The following is a 20,796-nucleotide window of genomic DNA, read 5'->3' as shown; positions in this document are numbered from 1 at the left end:
GTCGGTTCTGCATGGACCTGGAGGGGGCGTGCCTTAAAGGGGAACATTATCACAATTTCAGAAGATTAGATTAGATTAGATTTATTGGTCCCCTTGGGGAAATTCATTGTCACTGCCGTACATTTAAACACTAGACATTACACATTACACATCACACAAAATAAAATAACAAAAAGACATCATACATGACTAACACACATTTACAGGCTTGTCAGACAGGTCGGCCGGGCCTGCTGTTAAGGGCGGCTATAGCTGCAGGGATCAGGCTTTTCCTGAGGTGGGCCCTCCGGAATTTGATTGTTCTGTACCTGCGCCCTGATGGTAGTGGGATGATGTATTGGTGTAGTGGGTGAGTGATATCCTGAACTATTGTTTTTGCCAGTCGGGTGATGGACCTGTGGTTTATGTCTGAAATGTTGGGTGTGGGTAGGCCGATGATTTTAGCTGCTATGTTTGTAATGCGTGTGAGTTTGGTCCGGTTGGTTACAGAAAGCATGGTGAAAAAACATGTGGAACAGTACAGAAGGATGTGTTGAACAATGCTTTGGTAAAGTAATAACAGGAGATGAGGTGCAATGTATAGTCCTTTAAGTTTCCGGATGGCTGACAGTCTTTGTTGACTTCTTTTTTGAATGTCCGTGGTGTGTTGATCAAAGGTGAGTTTATGGTCCAAAGTTATGCCCAGGTATTTAAAAGTGTCAACTGTTTTAACTGTTTGTGTGTTTATGATGATGGGGTTCTGAGGTGAGGGGGGGTTGAACCATATTTCTTTTGTTTTATTGACATTGATTTCCAGATAACTAGCTGTGCATGACTCTGTGAAATGTTTGACTGTGTTATGATAGTCCAGGATGGATTGACTGTTGGAGAGGAGTGCGAGAATGGCTGTGTCATCTGAGTATTTTAAGTATGTTGTGGTGGGTGAGATGCTACGGCAGTCATTGGTGTAGAGTGTGTACAGGAAAGGGCTCAACACACATCCCTGTGGGACCCCGGTGTTGATGGTAAGCATCGGGGATGTGTTTGAGCCCACCCTTACTGCTTGCAATCGGTCGGTGAGGAAGTTGTGGGTGAGGTGGATCAGCTGAGGGGGGATGTTGAGCTGGTGTAGTTTCCGGATCAGTAGATGCTTCTGTAGGGAGTTGAAGGCGGAGCTGAAGTCCACGAAGAGGATCCTGGCAAAGTTAAAACCATTAAAAATCAGTTCCCAGTGGCTTATTATATTTTTCGAAGTTTTTTTCAAAATTTTACCCATCACGCAATATCCCTAAAAAAAGCTTCAAAGTGCCTGATTTTAACCACTCGTCCATTTTCCTGTGACGTCACATAGTGAAGCCAACACAAACAAACATGGCGGAAAGAACAGCAAGCTATAGCGACATTAGCTCGGATTCAGACTCGGATTTCAGCGGCTTAAGCGATTCAACAGATTACGAATGTATTGAAACGGATGGTTGTAGTGTGGAGGCAGGTAGCGAAAACGAAATTGAAGAAGAAACTGAAGCTATTGAGCCATATCGGTTTGAACCGTATGCAAGCGAAACCGACGAAAACGACACGACAGCCAGCGACACGGGAGAAAGCGAGGACGAATTCGGCGATCGCCTTCTAACCAACGATTGGTATGTGTTTGTTTGGCATTAAAGGAAACTAACAACTATGAACTAGGTTTACAGCATTTGAAATACATTTGGCAACAACATGCACTTTGAGAGTGCAGACAGCCCAATTTTCATCAATTAATATATTCTGTAGACATACCCTCATCACCGCTCTTTTCCTGAAAGCTGATCTGTCCAGTTTTGGAGTTGATGTCAGCAGGCCAGGGAAGCTAGGGTCGATATTCTTCTCTTGATCATCTTCGGTGGCATAAGGGACGGTGTGAGCCAAGACATCCAGGGGGTTTAGCTCGCTCGTCTGCGGGAACAAACTGCCGCCATTGCTTGCCGTGCTACCGAGGTCCTTTGTCTCTGAATTGCTCACACACTCCGGCAGATTCAATGGGGGTCTGGCGGCAGATTTCTTTGACTTTATCAGTGGAAATGCATCTGCTTTGAGTGTCGCAGGATATCCACACATTCTTGCCATCTCTGTCGTAGCATAGCTTTCGTCGGTAAAGTGTGCGGAACAAACAGATGCCAGGCCTAATTCATTGCCAACATGTAAGTGTAAAAAAAAACAAAAAAACATTATGATGTGTACATTTTCAGAATGTGCTTGTTCTATGTTTAAACAAAGAAAACAATCTGAAGTTGTCTTTATTTTTAAGTTATCGTGCCGTGATTTTACCAGTGCGGCCCACTTGGTAGTAGATTTTTCTCCCCACGTGGCCCCCGATCTAAAATGAGTTTGACACCCCTGAGTTAGACAAATACGTTTGCAGCCACAAGTGAAACTACTTGGCAGTAAAAACAAAATGAAACTAAAGTAATATACAAAAATAAACTAGCAAATGATGACAACATAAGCAATGGTTCTTAACCTGGGTTCGATCGAACCCTAGGGGTTTGGTGAGTCGGCCTCAGGGGTTCGGCGGAGGTCAAAACACACCCGACTCATCGTGTAAATAAAAACTTCTCCCTATCGGCGTATTACGGATACGGCAACAGCTGACTGATTTGCAGGTGTGTCATTTGTTGTGAGTTTATGCACTGTGTTGGTTTTGTTGTTTGAACAAGGTGATGTTCATGCACGGTTCATTTTATGCACCAGTAAAAAAATATGGTAACACTTTAGTATGGGAAACCTATTCACCATTAATTAGTTGCTTATTAACATGCAAATTAGTAACATATTGGCTCTTAACTAGTCATTATTAAGTACTTATTAATGCCTTATTCGGCATGGCCTTATTATAACCCATACTTGCCAACCCTCCCGAATTTTCCGGGAGACTCCCGAAATTCAGCGCCTCTCCCGAAAACCTCCCGGGACAAATATTCTCCCAAAAATCTCCCGATTTTCAGCCGGAGCTGGAGGCCACGCCCTCTCCAGCTCCATGCGGACCTGAGCGAGGACATCCTTTTTTCACGACGGGAGGACAACAGGGTGACAAGAACTAAATCATCCAGACTAGATAGAAATTGTATTATTATGTTTATGTTACCTAAAAATAAATATATTTATTAATAAAAAAAAAAAAAAAACGAAATAAATTTTTGGTGGTGGTGAGTTGGCTGCGATGGTGGGGGAGGATGCCGGACAGACCTGGCAGGCCCAAACGCATTGTGAGGGTTTGCTGGGAACGTCTGGCAGAGTCTCCTGTCAGAGAGAGTTTCAATTCCCACCTCCGGAAGAACTTTGAACATGTCACGAGGGAGGTGCTGGACATTGAGTCCGAATGGACCATGTTCCGCGCCTCTATTGTCAAGGCGGCTGATTGGAGCTGTGGCCGCAAGGTAGTTGGTGCTTGTCGTGGCGGTAATCCTAGAACCCGTTGGTGGACACCGGCGGTGAGGGATGCCGTCAAGCTGAAGAAGGAGTCCTATCAGGTTCTTTTGGCTCATAGGACTCCTGAGGCAGCGGACAGGTACCGACAGGCCAAGCGGTGTGCGGCTTCAGCGGTCGCAGAGGCAAAAACTCGGACATGGGAGGAGTTCGGGGAAGCCATGGAAAACGACTTCCGGACGGCTTCGAAGCAATTCTGGACCACCATCAGCCGCCTCAGGAGGGGAAAGCAGTGCACTATCAACACCGTGTATGGCGAGGATGGTGTTCTGCTGACCTCGACTGCGGATGTTGTGGATCGGTGGAGGGAATACTTCGAAGACCTCCTCAATCCCACCAACACGTCTTCCTATGAGGAAGCAGTGCCTGGGGAGTCTGTGGTGGGCTCTCCTATTTCTGGGGCTGAGGTAGTTAAAAAGCTCCTCGGTGGCAAGGCCCCAGGGGTAGATGAGATCCGCCCGGAGTTCCTTAAGGCTATGGATGCTGTGGGAATGTCTTGGTTGACAAGACTCTGCAGCATCGCGTAGACATCGGGGGCGGTACCTCTGGATTGGCAGACCGGGGTGGTGGTTCCTCTCTTTAAGAAGGGGAACCGGAGGGTGTGCTCTAACTATCGTGGGATCACACTCCTCAGCCTTCCCGGTAAGGTCTATTCAGGTGTACTGGAGAGGAGGCTACGCCGGATAGTTGAACCTCAGATTCAGGAGGAACAATGTGGTTTTCGTCCTGGTCGTGGAACTGTGGACCAGCTCTATACTCTCGGCAGGGTCCTTGAGGGTGCATGGGAGTTTGCCCAACCAGTCTACATGTGCTTTGTGGACTTGGAGAAGGCATTCGACCGTGTCCCTCGGGAAGTCCTGTGGGGAGTGCTCAGAGAGTATGGGGTATCGGACTGTCTGATTGTGGCAGTCCGCTCCCTGTATGCTCAGTGCCAGAGCTTGGTCCGCATTGCCGGCAGTAAGTCGGACACGTTTCCAGTGAGGGTTGGACTCCGCCAAGGCTGCCCTTTGTCACCGATTCTGTTCATAACTTTTATGGACAGAATTTCTAGGCGCAGTCAAGGCGTTGAGGGGATCTGGTTTGGTGGCTGCAGGATTAGGTCTCTGCTTTTTGCAGATGATGTGGTCCTGATGGCTTCATCTGGCCAGGATCTTCAGCTCTCACTGGATCGGTTCGCAGCCGAGTGTGAAGCGACTGGGATGAGAATCAGCACCTCCAAGTCCGAGTCCATGGTTCTCGCCCGGAAAAGGGTGGAGTGCCATCTCCGGGTTGGGGAGGAGGTCTTGCCCCAAGTGGAGGAGTTCAAGTACCTCGGAGTCTTGTTCACGAGTGAGGGAAGAGTGGATCGTGAGATCGACAGGCGGATCGGTGCGGCGTCTTCAGTAATGCGGACGCTGTATCGATCCGTTGTGGTGAAGAAGGAGCTGAGCCGGAAGGCAAAGCTCTCAATTTACCGGTCGATCTACGTTCCCATCCTCACCTATGGTCATGAGCTTTGGGTTATGACCGAAAGGACAAGATCACGGGTACAAGCGGCCGAAATGAGTTTCCTCCGCCGGGTGGCGAGGCTCTCCCTTAGAGATAGGGTGAGAAGCTCTGTCATCCGGGGGGAGCTCAAAGTAAAGCCGCTGCTCCTCCACATCGAGAGGAGCCAGATGAGGTGGTTCGGGCATCTGGTCAGGATGCCACCCGAACGCCTCCCTAGGGAGGTGTTTAGGGCACGTCCGACTGGTAGGAGGCCGCGGGGAAGACCCAGGACACGTTGGGAAGACTATGTCTCTCGGCTGGCCTGGGAACGCCTCGGGGTCCCACAGGAAGAGCTGGACGAAGTGGCTGGGGAGAGGGAAGTCTGGGCTTCCCTGCTTAGGCTGCTGCCCCCGCGACCCGACCTCGGATAAGCGGAAGAAGATGGATGGATGGATGGATGGATGAAATAAATTTTTACTATATTTTGCTAAAAACATCAAAATTAATTGTATTTTTATTTGTGTTTTTTCTGACTCCTTATTACATCCAGCCATAGAATTATACATTCAAATAAACATATTTGAAATAATTAATTTTAAATTATCATAATAATTCATTTAAAATGACCATATTTAATTATTAAAATAATTGCTTGTTTATCAACAACTTTAGCATTTTATTCATTACATTTTGAAGCTCTCAGAAGCCAAGTTATGTTATATTCCTTAATATTTATTTATGCAAGTTTGAAGTATCAATTATCTAAACACAGTTTTGTTTGCATATTTTCAGGATATATATATATATATATATATATATATATATATATATATATATATATATATATATATATATATATATATATATATATGAAATACTTGACTTGGTGAATTCTAGCTGTCAATATACTCCTCCCCTCTTAACCACGCCCTACTCCACCTCCGACCACGCCCCCACGCCCCACCTCCCGAAATCGGAGGTCTCAAGGTTGGCAAGTATGTTATAACCCTAACCCGCTAACCCTGACCCTAACCCTAACCAAATAACTCTAAATTAAGTCTGTTACTTAGAATATGTTCCCCATACTAAAGTGCTACCAAAAACATATAACTTTGTCTTGAATTTGAAATGTATTTATTTATTTTTTTCACTAAAGAAGGGTTCGGGGAATGTGCATATGAAACTGGTGGGGTTCGTTACCTCCAACAAGGTTAAGAATAACCGTTTTAGAGTTAAGTGAAATATTGATATTGCTACGTTGTCATAGCATTTGTATAACCGTTTTAGAGTTAAGTGAAATATTGATATTGCTACGTTGTCATAGCATTTGTATCGAATTAAAACCCCTCAAAAGTCTTTTTTTATGTTGTCAATATGTGGAGGGGCTCAGTGAAATCGTTAGGACCCCCCTCTGGCATATTTTGTGTAATAACCTTGTTGACGTCAAATGACGTACTGTACCTTTAAAATGTGTGGTGGGGGTCGGTTTTCACTGCGCATGCGCATCCCGTGTTTAGTTTTCTCCAACCTGAGGAGCTGTCTGGAGGTTCGCTACCAATTTCTGTCATGTTTAGATAGCATCAGCGCCCATTTTTCCTCCCCAAAAGCGTCCTTTTTTGGGGGAGGATATGAAATGAAATACGTTGTAAACGAGAAAGAAGGCTAAAAAAAATAAAAAAAAGCTATGGTGGAGTGAAACAAGAAGCTCCGAAAAGTGCCGACGAGGGTCTCCGGTTGTCACCCACATCACATCCATGTTGGCCGCCGCAGCCTGCGCGCTGGTTCCGGGGCTCCGAGCGCCACCGAAGCTTTGTTCTCCCGTGGACAACATCCGGCTGCGTGGCTTGTGGAAGGACTCCCCCACGGCGCGGCTGCCCTCCCCGAATGTGTCTTGAGGACGTGGGGGAAAATGGCTGCTGAAGATAGTGTTGGAAAAGCGGGCATGAATCAATGCTGAGAGGCCGAGCTGCGGATAAGCTAAAGAAGCTAACCGATGCTAATAAACACTCAGCATGCTAACGCGTTTTCATCCACGCTTGTCTCTTTTGCCAGCCAAGAATGTTGCTTTAAAAACATCTCATTTTACAAGCTTTTTGATGCGGAATTTGAATATGCACAGCCCCCGAGGAATATGCGGAACTTTTAACTGAAGCATTGCTGCTCCAAGCCGAACTTTCATCAACTGTTTTTTTTTTTCTTTAAAAAAAAAAAAAAAAAAAAATCGGTGTCAAACTAAAATGGATCCTACCGGGAGATGTGCTGCCTCTCCGCCACAACTCCGTGGCGTCGTCGTCATGGTGGTCTGGGCTCTGGTCCACTTGGTTCTGTTTACCCACGCCTCGCCGCCGAAAGCCTGCGACAAGTCGTGTCTGTCCGGGAAATGTGTGAACGGGTCCTGCGTGTGTGACCCGGGATGGGTGGGAGATCAATGCCAGCACTGCCAGGGAAGGTTCAAGTAAGTTGGCTAACAGAAAAGTGACACAATTTGCTCCCCTTGACCAGAAATGTGAATTGAACTCACATTATCTCAATATAATGACCTAATGTTAGGGATGTGACGATATGAAAATGTAATGTGTGACCACTAATTATTATAGCAGTATTGTTGAATGTGCTCAAAAAGTACTTTTAGACACACCGAAATCTTTTGACCAAGTTATTGTTTTAAGTGTTGGAAAGGCCACTATTTTGCATGGTTTGTGATAGTTTTCGTCTTAGTATTTTATCAGTTTTAATGGCAATGCTTTTATTTATTTTTATTACCACAGAGGTGTTTTTATGGTGCGTTAGAGGACCCCTGAACAGAGTAGGACGCCACAATTCCCGCCAGAAGTAATAAACAATAATAATAATAAAGTTGGTTATTTGTTATGCACTTTTCATTTAAATTCATTTTTTAAAATGCTACAGTACAAACCTGTATATATCAGTGTATCAATGTTTGTTTTAGGTATCTATTTTCCACTGACTAAAACAGGTCTTGTTGTGAATTTAGTTTTTGAGATGCTCTGCAGTAACTGACACAATTTGCTCCCCTTGACCAGAAATGTGAATTGAACTCACATTATCTCAATATAATGACCCAATGTTAGGGATGTGACGATATGAAAATGTAATATCACAGTTATCGTGACCACTGATTATTTTAGCAGTATTGTTGAATGTGCTCAAAAAGTACTCTTTTGACCAAGTTATTGTTTTAAGTAATTAAAATAAGTGTTAGAAAGTCCACTTTTGTGCATGGTTTGTGTTTTTTATGCTTCACTGATAGTTTTATTCTTAGTATTTTATCAGTTTTAATTAGAGATGCCCGATAATGGCTTTTTTACCGATATCCCAATATTGTCCAACTCTTAATTACCGATACCGATATCAACCGATATATACAGTCGTTGAATTAACACATTATTATGCCTAATTTTGTTGTGATTTTAAACAATGTAACAAGGTTTTCCAAAATAAATCAACTCAAGTTATGGAAAAAAATGCCAACATGGCACTGCAATATTTATTATTGAAGTCACAAAGTGCATTATTTTTTTTTAACATGTCTCAAAACAGCAGCTTGGAATTTGGGACACACTCTCCCTGAGAGAGCATGAGGAGGTTGAGATGGGCGGGGTTAGCGTGGGGTGTATATTGTAGCGTCCCGGAAGAGTTAGTGCTGCAAGGGGTTCTGGATATTTGTTCTGTTGTGTTACGGTGCGGATGTTCTCTCGCAATGTGTTTGTCATTCTTGTTTGGTGTGGGTTCACAGTGTGGCGCATATTTGTAACAGTGTTAAAGTTGTTTATACGGCCACCTAAGTGTGACCTGTATGGCTGTTGACCAAGTATGCAATTCATTCATTTGTGTATGTGAAAAGTTGTAGATATTATGTGATTGGGCCGACAAGCAAAGACAGTGCCTTTTAAGGTTTATTGGCGCTCTGTACTTCTGCCTACGTCCGTGTACCACTTCGTACAGCGGCGTTTTAAAAAGTTATACATTTTACTTTTTGAAACCGATACTGATAATTTTGAAACTGATACCGATAATATCCGATATTACATTTTAAAGCATTTATCGGACGATAATATCGGCAGTCCGATATTATCGGACGTCCCTGGTTTTAATGGCTATGCTTTTATTTATTTTATTAACAACAGAGGTGTTTTTACAGGACCCCTGAACAGAGTAGGACGCCACAACGTCCGGCAGAAATAATAACCAACTTTGTTATTATTATTTTGTAGTGTTTGTGATAGTTTTAGTCTTATTATTTTATCAGTTTTAGTGGCTATGCTTTTATTTATTTTTGTTAACACAGAGGTGTTTTTATGGTGCGTTAGAGCAGTGTTTTTCAACCTTTTTTGAGCCAAGGCACATTTTTTGCGTTGAAAAAATCCGGAGGCACACCACCAGCAGAAATCATTAAAAAACAAAACTCCGTTGACAGTAAAAAGTAGTTGTCGCAATTGTTGGATATGACTTCAAACCATAACCAACCATGCATCACTATAGCTCTTGTCTCAAAGTAAGTGTACTGTCACCACCTGTCACATCACGCCGTGACTTATTTAGAGTTTTTTGCTGTTTTCCTGTGTGTAGTGTTTTAGTTCTTGTCTTGCGCTCCTATTTTGGTGGCTTTTGCTCTTTTTTTGGTATTTTCCTGTAGCAGTTTCATGTCTTCCTTTGAGCGATATTTCCCGCATCTTTGTTTTAGCAATCAAGAATATTTCAGTTGTTTTTATCCTTCTTTGTGGGGACGTTGTTGATTGTCATGTCATGTTCGGATGTACATTGTAGACGCTGTCTTTGCTCCACAGTAAGTTTTTGCTGTCGTCCAGCATTCTGTTTTTGTTTACTTTGTAGCCAGTTCTGTTTTAGTTTCGTTCTGCAAAGCCGTCCCTAAGCTTCAATGCCTTTTCTTAGGGGCACTCACCTTTTGTTTATTTTTGGTTTAAGCATTAGACACCTTTTTACATGCACACTACCTCCCGCTGTTTCCGACATCTACAAAAACATTAGCTACCGGCTGCCACCTACTGATATGGAAGAGTATTACACGGTTACTCTGCCGAGCTCTAGACAGCACCGACACTCAACAACAATACATAATTTGCAGACTATAATTACTGGTTTGCAAAAAAATATTTTTAACCCAAATAGGTGAAATTAGATAATCTCCCACGGCACACCAGACTGTACGTCACGGCACACTAGTGCGTTAGAGGACCACTGAACAGAGTAGGACGCCACAACTCCCGCCAGATGTAATAAACAATAATAATAATAATAATAATGTTGGTTATTTGTTATACACTTTTAATTCAAATTAATTTTTAAAATGCTACAGTACAAACCTGATATGTATATCAGTGTATCAATGTTTGTTTTAGTTACCTGTTTTCCCCTGACTAAAACAGGTCTTGTTGTGATTTTAGTTTTTGAGATGCTCTGCAGTAACTGTAATAAAGTAAGTTTCAAGACAACTGTAAAGATGCGTTATCCTTTAAACTGTATCTATTAGTAGACGCAATTTACTGTAATTTTAGTCAACTAAAATGTTGAGGAATTTAGTTAATCAATTTAGATGACTAAAATATGACTAAAAACTAAGACATTTTTGTCAAAAGACTATGACTAAAACTAAATTAAATACTGTTGTCAAAATTAACACAGTTGACGAAAGACTAAGATGGGACATTTTTAGTCAACAAAATTAACATTGGTATAAATCCTATATATATACAGGACTGTCTCAGAAAATTAGAATATTGTGATAAAGTTCTTTATTTTCTGTAATGCAATTAAAAAAACAAAAATGTCATACATTCTGGATGCATTACACATCAACTGAAATATTGCAAGCCTTTTATTATTTTAATATTGCTGATTATGGCATACAGCTTAAGAAAACTCAAAAATCCTATCTCAAAAAATTAGAATATTTCCTCAGACCAAGTAAAAAAAAAAGATGTATAACAGCAAAAAAAATCAAACATTTGAAAATATCAATTAATGCACTCAGTACTTGGTTGGGAATCCTTTTGCACGGATTACTGCATCAATGCGGCGTGGCATTGAGGCAATCAGCCTGTGGCATTGCTGAGGTGTTATGGATGCCCAGGATGCTTCAATCGCGGCCTTTAGCTCATTTGCATTATTGGGTCTGGTGTCTTTCAGCTTCTTCTTCACAATACCCCACACATTCTCTGTGGGGTTAGGGGAGTTGGCAGGCCAATCGAGGACAGTAATGCCATGGTCAGTACACCAGTTACTGGTGGTTTTGGCACTGTGGGCAGGTGCCAGATCATGCTGGAAAATGAAATCATCATCTCCATAGAGCTTTTCAACAGATGGAAGCATGTAGTGCTCTAAAATCTCTAGAAGCGTCTGACTTGGGCTATGGAAAAGAAGCACTGGACAGTTGCAGAGTGGTCCAGAGTTCTGTTTTCAGACGAAAGCAATTTTGTATTTCATTTGGAAGTCAAGGCGCTAGAGTTGGGAGGAAGGCTGGGGAGGAGCAAAATCCAAGTTGCTTGAAATCCAGTGTGAAGTTCCCACAGTTAGCAATGGTTTGGGGAGCCATGTCAGCTGCTGGTGTTGGTCCACTGTGTTTCATGAAGTCCAGAGTCAATGCAGTTGTGTACCAAGAGATTTTAGAGCACTACATGCTTCCATCTGTTGAAACGCTCTATGGAGATGATGATTTCATTTTCCAGCATGATCTGGCACCTGCCCACAGTGCCAAAACCACCAGTAACTGGTGTACTGACCATGGCATTACTGTCCTCGATTGGCCTGCCAACTCCCCTGACTTGAACCCCATATATAATTTCTGGGGTATTGTGAAGAAGAAGCTGAAAGACACCAGACCCAATAATGCAAATGAGCTAAAGGCCGCTATTGAAGCATCCTGGGCATCCATAACACCTCAGCAATGCCACAGGCTGATTGCCTCCATGCCACGCCGCATTGATGCAGTAATCCGTGCAAAAGGATTCCCAACCAAGTACTGAGTGCATTAATTGACATTTTCAAATGTTTGATTTTGTTTTGCTGTTACACATCTTTTTTTTTTACTTGGTCTGAGGAAATATTCTAATTTTTTGAGTTTTCTTAAGCTGTATGCCATAATCAGCAATATTAAAGTAATAAAAGGCTTGCAATATTTCAGTTGATGTGTAATGAATCCAGAATGTATGACATTTTCATGTTTTTAGTTGTATTACAGAAAATAAAGGACTTTATCACAATATTCTAATTTTCTGAGACAGTCCTGTGTGTGTGTGTGTGTATATACACACACACATATATATATATATATATATATATATATATATATATATATATATATATATATATATATATATATATAAAATCTTAGACATTTTTTATTAACATGCCAGCACTGCCAGGGAAGGTTCAAGTAAGTTAGCTAAAAAAAAAAGTGACACAATTGGCTCCCCTTGACCAGAAATGTGAATAGAACTCACATTATCTCAATATAATGACCTAATGTTAGGGATGGAACGATATGAAAATTTGATATCACGGTTATCGTGACCACTAATTATTATAGCAGTATTGTAGAATGTGCTCAAAAAGTACTTATCTTTTGACCAAGTTATTGTTTTAAGTAACTAAAATAAGTGTTAGAAAGGCCACTATTTTGCATGATTTGTGTTTCTTATGCTTCACTGATAGTTTTAGTCTTAGTATTTCATCAGTTTTAATGGCTATGCTTTTATTTTTTTATTAACACAGAGGTGTTTTTACGGTGCGTTAGAGGACCCCTGAACAGAGTAGGACGCCACAACGCCACCAGAAAAAAGAACCAACTTTATTATTATTGTTTGTTTGTTATGCACTTTTCATTTAAATTCCTTTTTAAAATGCTACAGTACAAACCTGACATATATATTAGTGTTAATTTTGTTGACTAAAAATGTTTGTTTTAGATATTGTCAACGACCTATTTTCCTCTGACTAAAACAGGTCTTGTTGTGATTTTAGTTTTTGAGATGCTCTGCAGTAACTGTAATAAAATACGTTTCAAGGCAACTGTAAAGATGTGTTATCCTTTATACTGTATGTATTAGTAGACACAATTTACTGTAATTTTAGTCCACTAAAATGTTGAGGAATTTAGTTAAATCAATTTAGATGATTAAAATATGACTAAAAAGAAAAAAAAATTTGTCAAAAGACTATGACTACAACTAAATTAAATACTGTTGTCAAAATTAACACAGTTGACGAAAAACTAAGATGGGACATTTTTAGTCAACAAAATTAACACTTATATATATATATATATATATATATATATATATATATACAGTATATATATATTAAACATTTTTTGTTAACGTGTTAAATGCATATATATTTCCTTCTTTTAGAAGACAAGAATAATAATAAGTTGGTGTATTACCTTATTCTGACGACTTGCATTGATTAGAATCAGACAGGATTCATAATTGTGCTGTTCCACAAGTTGCACAACTTTCTGAACGTCTTCAGGATGTGCAATTTTGTGTGCGGTTTTTTATGATTATGCTATTGGTTAAGCTCTGTTAACAGAAGCGCCACATCCACCACAGCTATGAGACAAAACAACTGACAAGCTAAATACACATTAGCTACCATAAATTGTGTATTACTTCTGTTTTTCCTATCATTACATGGTATTCAGGGTGTTTCATTTTTTTCTCCAAGGCTTTATTAATTTAGTCGGGCAGTGGTTCTCAAACTTTTTTCACCAAGTACTACCTCAGAAAAAAATTGTCTCTCCAGCTACCGCGATAATGACCAACAGTAAAATACAATAGCGTAATAGGCCTAAGTATTCATTTAAAACAAGGGATAGGTTTTATTTAACAAGTATATTAAATATTTTTGGCCACTGTAACATAACACACAGTTTGAACAGTAGCACTGTGTTTAAATTTAGGAAAACAAAACATTTGGTTTTAATGAAGTTATTCTTTGGCGTACTACTAGATACAGCCCGCATACCACCAGTGGTACACATACCACAGTTTGCAGTTGGACATTTATTAGTGAGCAGGAATTCTGTGTTTATTTATTTTATTTAAAAAAGTTTTGCTAATCTATTTTTCCAAAATAAATATGCGATACAAAATATGTATTAAAATATAAATATATAATTTAAACACTATTGTGTATTTAATTGTGTTTGTATTCTTTATTTTTTAAATATAACAAATATTGTGTGTTTTAAAATGTAATATGCTGTTTCTAAAAAATAAATAAATGCTATTGTAAAGCATTACATCTGTGTGCATTTATTTATTGTATCTAAAAAAAGTATGCTAATCTATATTTCCCAAATAAATATGCGATACAAAATGTGGAATAAAATAAAATAAAAATATTAATTTAAACACTATTGTGTGTTTAATTGTTTTTATTCTTTATTTTTTAAATATAACAAATATTGTGTGTTTTAAAATGTAATATGCTGTTTTAAATTGTAATATGCTATTCTAAAGCATTATATCTGTGTGCATTTATTTATTTAATCTAAAAAAATGTATGCTAATCTATTTTTCCCAAATAAATATGTGATACAAAATATGTATTAAAATATAAATATATAATTTAAACACTATTGTGTATTTAATTGTATTTGTATTCTTTATTTTTTAAATATAACAAATAATGTGTGTTTTAAAATGTAATATGCTGTTTTAAAATGTAATATGCTATTCTAAAGTTTTTTTTTAAATATACGGTATGAGAAAAAAGTAAAGTTAATATGATCAAATAAATTTAATATTGTTTGTTTTTAGATATAAAAATGATAGAATATTGCTATTGTATGAAATATGTTATGCTGGTATGTTGGGATCATTCACCAGTATTGCTGCATACTTTGTATTTAAACAAATGAGTCAGGAGGTGAATGTGAGTGTGAATGTTGTCTGTCTATCTGTGTTGGCCCTGCGATGAGATGGTGACTTGTCCAGGATGTACCCCGCCTTCCGCCCGATTGTAGCTGAGATAGGCTCCAGCACCCCCCGCAACCCCGAAGGGAATAAGCGGTAGAAAATGGATGGATGGATGGAGTCAGGAGGAATACAAAAAATCATATTAAATCAGTGTATGAAAATGTTATGTAAGTGAGAATAATGCAAAAAAAACCAAAACATACTAAACTAAATATTGTGTTTGTGTTGGTGCATATCAAATAAAATGTTTACCATTACCATTTTTTTATTTTTATGAAACACTACTGTATTGTAAAGCTAGTACATTGTGATGATTTACCAGTATTATTATTAAGCAAATCATTTTTTTAACAGATGCTTCAAATCAAGATTTAAACCACTGTGTTAATGAAATGAGCGACACATCGTGATTTTATTCCTATTTTATCCGAGGCGTTTATTTGTTGAAGCGGATGAAGAATTTGGCAATGAATTAGGCCTGGCATCTGTTTGATGTTTGATGAAGATTTCTTATTGTGGCTTCAAAACATCCTGGGACACCTATTATCTACTTTCAAGCTCTATATGTGGCACAGGAGACAGTAATTAGACTAGTAATTGTATGGCATTCATTCACACAGGAACACAAGCATTGTTTAGCCTTTAGTGCAAGTGTAGTGCAGTGACATATAGGCTGCTGAATCCACCCACAAACCCTCAAATTGCTTTATGCTGCCTCCTTTCTTCCGAAACTAAAAAAAAATAATGTTTGTCGTTAACAGCTTCTCTCCTGTGTCTGTTTTTTTGTAGGCTTACTGAGCCTTCGGGATTCCTCACGGACGGTTCGGTCAGCTACAAGTACAAAACAAAGTGCACCTGGCTCATCGAAGGCTTGTAAGTGTTGCTGTTTTTAATGAAACACACTCAAGCGAAAGCAGATTATTGTGGATGAGCCCCCATGTTTTTTATCTGTAACTGCTACTGGCTGCTTTAATGGGCCATGATTCAGAGAGAAGCGACATCCCTGAACCAGCACATCTGCTGCGTTGCCCCGGCAACCGCGGTCCCCGTGAGGACAGCGCCGTTATCAGGGGCAATAATTACAAAAAAGTGCTATATTTTTCCCCCCTTCTTTTTCCACAGTCCAAACGCCGTTCTTCGCTTGCGGTTCAACCACTTTGCCACAGAATGCAGTTGGGACCACATGTATGTATATGATGGAGACTCCGTATACGCACCCCTCGTTGCTGTTTTCAGGTGAGAGACTGACATATGTACAACACAATTTTTAAAAATTCCATCTTGACTAAGACCATATAGTCATTTGAAATGTAAATATCCCTTTAAAACATATGATCAAATAGTAAATGCCTTTTCTGCTTTAGCGGCCTCATTGTTCCGGAGGTGCGGGGAAACGAAACGGTTCCTGAGGTGGAGGCCACTTCAGGCTATGCACTACTACACTTTTTCAGCGATGCTGCCTACAACCTGACTGGATTTGAGATATTCTACTCGTACGTACTTCAGCTTTCCATCCATTTATCCTTCAACATTGTCACACCATTAAATAGCTAAAACAGTTATAAATGTAGTCTAGGGTTGTACGGTATACCGGTATTAGTATAGTACCGCGATACTAATGAATCATATTCGGTACTATACCGCCTCTAAAAAGTACCGGTCCCCCAGCCCCCCGTCGGCAGCGCACAATCACAGAGTACTTACAAGCAGACAGTGTATAGACAGAAAAGGGGGAACGGACGCATTTTGGCTTAAAAACTAAAGATAAAGGTGAAGCTATAACACGGAAACGCCCTCAGGAAGAGGTGCTTTAAGACATGGCATGCTAGCGAGCAACTAAAGTCCATCCGCAGTCTGTAGTGTTTTAGCTACTTCTAAATCACTAATCCTTGCCTCCATGGCGACAAATAAAGTAAGTTTCCTACAAGTATCATCACTGCAGGACGAGGAATAGCTAAACATGCTTCACTACACACCATAGCGCACTGGCGTCACCTTGGTGGATCTACACCTAACATCCACTGTAATGATACCAAGTACAGGAGAGTATCTTGTCTGTACTACTATGATTACATCGATTCTTTTTAGCATCACAAAATCTTCTTTCTTTTTTTAAAATTTATACTTTCTTTATAAACTCAGGAAATATGTCCCTGGACACATGAGGACTTTGAATATGACCAATGTATGATCCTGTAACGACTTGGTATCGGATTGATACCTAAATGTGTGGCATCATCCAAAACTAATGTAAAGTATCAAACAACATAAGAATAAGTGATTAAACATTTTAACAGAAGTGTAGATAGAACATTTTAAAAGAGAAAGTAAGCAGATATTAACAGTAAATGAACAAGTATATTAATAATTAATTTTCTACCACTTGTCCTTGATAATGTTGACAAAATAATAGAATGATAAATGACACAATATATTACTGCATATGTCAGCAGACTAATTAGGAGTCTTTGTTTGCTTACTTACTACTAAAAGACAAGTTGTCTTGTATGTTCACTACTTTATTTAAGGACTAAATTGCAATAAGAAACATATGTTTAATTTACCGTAAGACTTTTTGTTAAAAAATAAAGCCAATAATGCAATTTTTTGTGGTCCCCTTTATTTAGAAAAGTACCGAAAAGTATCGAAATACATTTTGATACCAGTACCAAAGTATTGGTATCGGGACAACACTAATGTAGTCATTGATTAAGACAGTTTACACTAAAAAAAGATCATCTAAATCAGTGGTGCCCAACCACCAGGCCGCGGCCCGGTACTGGTCCGTGGACCGATTGGTACCGGGCCGCACAAGAAATTAAAATAAATAAATAAAATTTTTTTGAATTTTTATTAAATCAACATAAAAAACACAAGATACACTTACAATTAGTGCACCAATCCAAAATACCTCCTTCCCCCATTTGCACTCATTCGCACAAAAGGGTTGTTTCTTTCTGTTATTAATATTTCTGGTTCCTACATTATATATCAATATATATCAATACAGTCTGCAGGGATACAGTCCCTAAGCACACATGATTGTATTCTTTTATGACAAAAAAGAAAAGAAAAAATGGGACAAATTTTCAAGCGTTGACCGGTCCGCAGTTACAAAAAGGTTGGGGACCACTGATCTAAATAACAGGGGCTTTCTACTGTTTTTAATGACTTACGGAAATAACATTAGTCAAAAAACTTTTATTTACTTAAGCGTTTTGCCACAAAAATGCTAGCAAAATATTTTCTGTATGACAAGTGTGCTCTGCTTTTTTAAGAATTCTTTGCACAATTTTAAGTTGTTCCCAAGTCTTCAGCTGAACTGACAAATCATTCACAAGCTAAATTTGAGCCAAAGGTTGCCAGTTGAATCACCACGCCTGCTCAATATGGTCTCCTTGTCCAGGATCAACTCGTGTCCCAACAACTGCTCAGGCCACGGGAAGTGCACGCCCGGCAACTCGGCGGCCAGCCGCGTGTACTGCGAGTGCGACAAGTACTGGAAGGGCGAGGCCTGCGACATCCCCTACTGCAGGAATAACTGCGGCAGCCCCGACCACGGCTACTGCGACCTCACCGGCGAGAAGCTGTGTGTTTGCAACGACAGCTGGCAAGGTAGAAGAAGCTAAATGAACACTTTTTATCCTGGTATTACTTTTTTTACGATTGATTCCTATCAAAAATACGCCACATTTGTGTGCACAACACATACGGTAGATCACAATTTGCAAGGACCTAATTTTGTGTGTTTATTATAACCATTATCAACATGAACTAAAATGTATATCTGTCTTCAATTCTGATGATGGCTTTTAATTTGAGCTAACTTTATCACTGCTGTATTCACTTATATACTGTATGGCACACACAACTTTAAAACCTAAACTTTTACGTACGCTTTCCCGTTCAATAACATAACAAATGGTCTGCAAACTCGCTTATTTATGTCGCTGTGTCATAAACACATCGAGGATGTGCTGCAGTATACATTTTGGTCGTCTACCACAATTGCATTGCACTTTCCTTTGCAGTTTGTCCAATATTAGAAAATGATTATTTAAATGAAAATCCCAAAAATATTTATCACTACAATCAAACCAAAACATTTATTTCATGAAAATACTTGTATAATGTATGGAAATTTAATTAAAAAATTAATTAAGATACATAAAAAAATATATATATTTCAAATAAAAAAATGTAAGTAAAATAAATCAGAAGAAAATAGAGTTGGGCAACGTAATAGATTAGTGTGGAGTTTTGTAGGTTTTCTTTGGGTTCTCCAGCCACCTCCCACATCCCCAAAAACATGCATGTTAGACTAATCACAGGCTTTAAATCACAGGTGTGAAACGCATGGCGCCAAATAATTTTTTGTGGCACGCGAAAAGCTGCAAAGAATGTGCGCCAAAAAACGTTCTTTCTTACTAAATGTATTTATTCTTCAAATTTTATTCCAAGCATTTTATTGTACTAAAAAATAAATACCGAAGTCTCTGCTTATCATCTTGCATTATTTAGACTTAGACTTAGAGACGTGGACTTCCTTTTATTGTCATTCAAAATTTTAATTTTACAGTACAGATAAGAACGAAAATGTGTTGCATTGGCTCGTTGTAGTGCAGGATATAGAGCAATATGGTGCTGATTATTATGATTTCAAAGCAAGTTATCAGTTTATTAGCAAAATTATCAAATGTGCAATTGTATGATGATATATTGAGGTGATGTATTCATATATATTTACTGTTACATGCGACCCACTGAGGGAAGCCATTACTGCAATGTGGCCCTGTATGAAACCGACATTGACAGCCCTTCTGTAAATGGTCCACATGTGTACATGTAAATGGTTATTTGTCTGTACGAGTACAAACAACATAGAAAAAGGATGCTGGATGAATGCAATTCTAAGGGCAGATTTGGCGCTTTTAGCTTTACCATCACATTAAAACCGCCTTGTTTGCATTCTTGTATAATTGCAATCCTGTGGCTCCACCCATGTCTGTGGTTGGTGTGTTGTATAACGTCACCCAGAACCCTCTTGAAAAAGCCAACGATGCCTCGTGACTTTTATGAATCATCTCCATTCTTGTCTTTGTGTGTTTATTCAAAGGCCCGGACTGCTCCCTCACCGTGCCTTCCACCGAGTCGTTCTGGGTGTTGCCCAGCGTCAAGCCCTTCGGTACGTCGCTGGGCCGGGCCTCCCACAAGGCAGTGGTGCAGGACAAGGTCATGTGGGTGGTGGGCGGCTACGCGTTTAACTTCACCTCCTTCCAGATGATTCTCAAGTAAGATGCAGCTACCACTTTCATAAGCACTTGACTGGACACTTCATTAGTTTCATTAAAGTGTATATTTCTTTGTAGCTACAACCTGGAGAGCGGCATCTGGAACACGGTGCCCATAAACAGCGGCCCTGTGCCCAGATATAGCCACTCTCTCACCTCCTACCAGGTACTGTAACATGACCTCATTAGCATGTTAGCATTAGCCTGAATTGGGTATTACCCTGACACCTCGTCTCCCGCTCAGGATGACATCTTCATGTTTGGCGGAAAGCTGGAGGCGGGCTGGAATAATGTGACGGACGAGCTGTGGGTTTTCAACATCCCTAGCCGGACGTGGCAGCGGAGAAACCCGGTTACGGGCCCGCCGGCTCAGGCGCAGATCTACGCAGTGGAGGGCCACACGGCGCACTGCGTCGTCCTGGACGACGGCGAAGTGATCATGCTGGTCATCTTCGGCTACTCGCCTGTCTATAGCTACATCAGCAGTGTTCAGGAGTACAATCTGAGTGAGTCATCTTGTTGGATTGATAATATTTTGTGTGAGGTACACCCCTCACATTTGAATATACAAACCCCGTTTCCATATGAATTGGCAAATTGTGTTAGATGTAAATATAAACGGAATACAA

The 20,796-nt window shown here is 39.9% G+C and overlaps 1 protein-coding gene and 1 long non-coding RNA gene across 2 annotated transcripts in view; one reads left to right on the top strand and one right to left on the bottom strand.

Annotated features, from left to right (window-relative positions):
• Nucleotides 1–113: 113 nt before the first annotated feature.
• The window catches only part of LOC140679149 (uncharacterized), a 51,112-nt gene continuing 30,429 nt past the window's right edge, over nt 114–20,796 (bottom strand). Inside the window, exons 2-3 of the long non-coding RNA XR_012050715.1 lie at nt 7,163–7,351; nt 114–1,175 (exon numbers count right to left, since the gene is read on the bottom strand). This is a non-coding gene — a long non-coding RNA (uncharacterized lncRNA). The remainder of the gene's footprint in view (nt 1,176–7,162; nt 7,352–20,796) is intronic.
• The window catches only part of atrnl1b (attractin-like 1b), a 113,325-nt gene continuing 98,955 nt past the window's right edge, over nt 6,427–20,796 (top strand). Inside the window, exons 1-8 of the mRNA XM_061966723.2 lie at nt 6,427–7,369; nt 15,666–15,749; nt 15,999–16,112; nt 16,241–16,369; nt 18,283–18,491; nt 19,993–20,167; nt 20,246–20,333; nt 20,412–20,673. Coding sequence (XP_061822707.2) covers nt 7,152–7,369; nt 15,666–15,749; nt 15,999–16,112; nt 16,241–16,369; nt 18,283–18,491; nt 19,993–20,167; nt 20,246–20,333; nt 20,412–20,673 — 1,279 coding nt within the window. The 5' untranslated portion in view covers nt 6,427–7,151. The remainder of the gene's footprint in view (nt 7,370–15,665; nt 15,750–15,998; nt 16,113–16,240; nt 16,370–18,282; nt 18,492–19,992; nt 20,168–20,245; nt 20,334–20,411; nt 20,674–20,796) is intronic.

This window comes from Nerophis lumbriciformis, linkage group LG11 (genome assembly GCF_033978685.3).
Source record: "Nerophis lumbriciformis linkage group LG11, RoL_Nlum_v2.1, whole genome shotgun sequence".
Classification (NCBI taxonomy): Eukaryota; Metazoa; Chordata; class Actinopteri; order Syngnathiformes; family Syngnathidae; genus Nerophis; species Nerophis lumbriciformis.
Note: the sequence above shows the minus strand (reverse complement) of the source record. Positions and strands in the feature narration are given on the sequence as shown.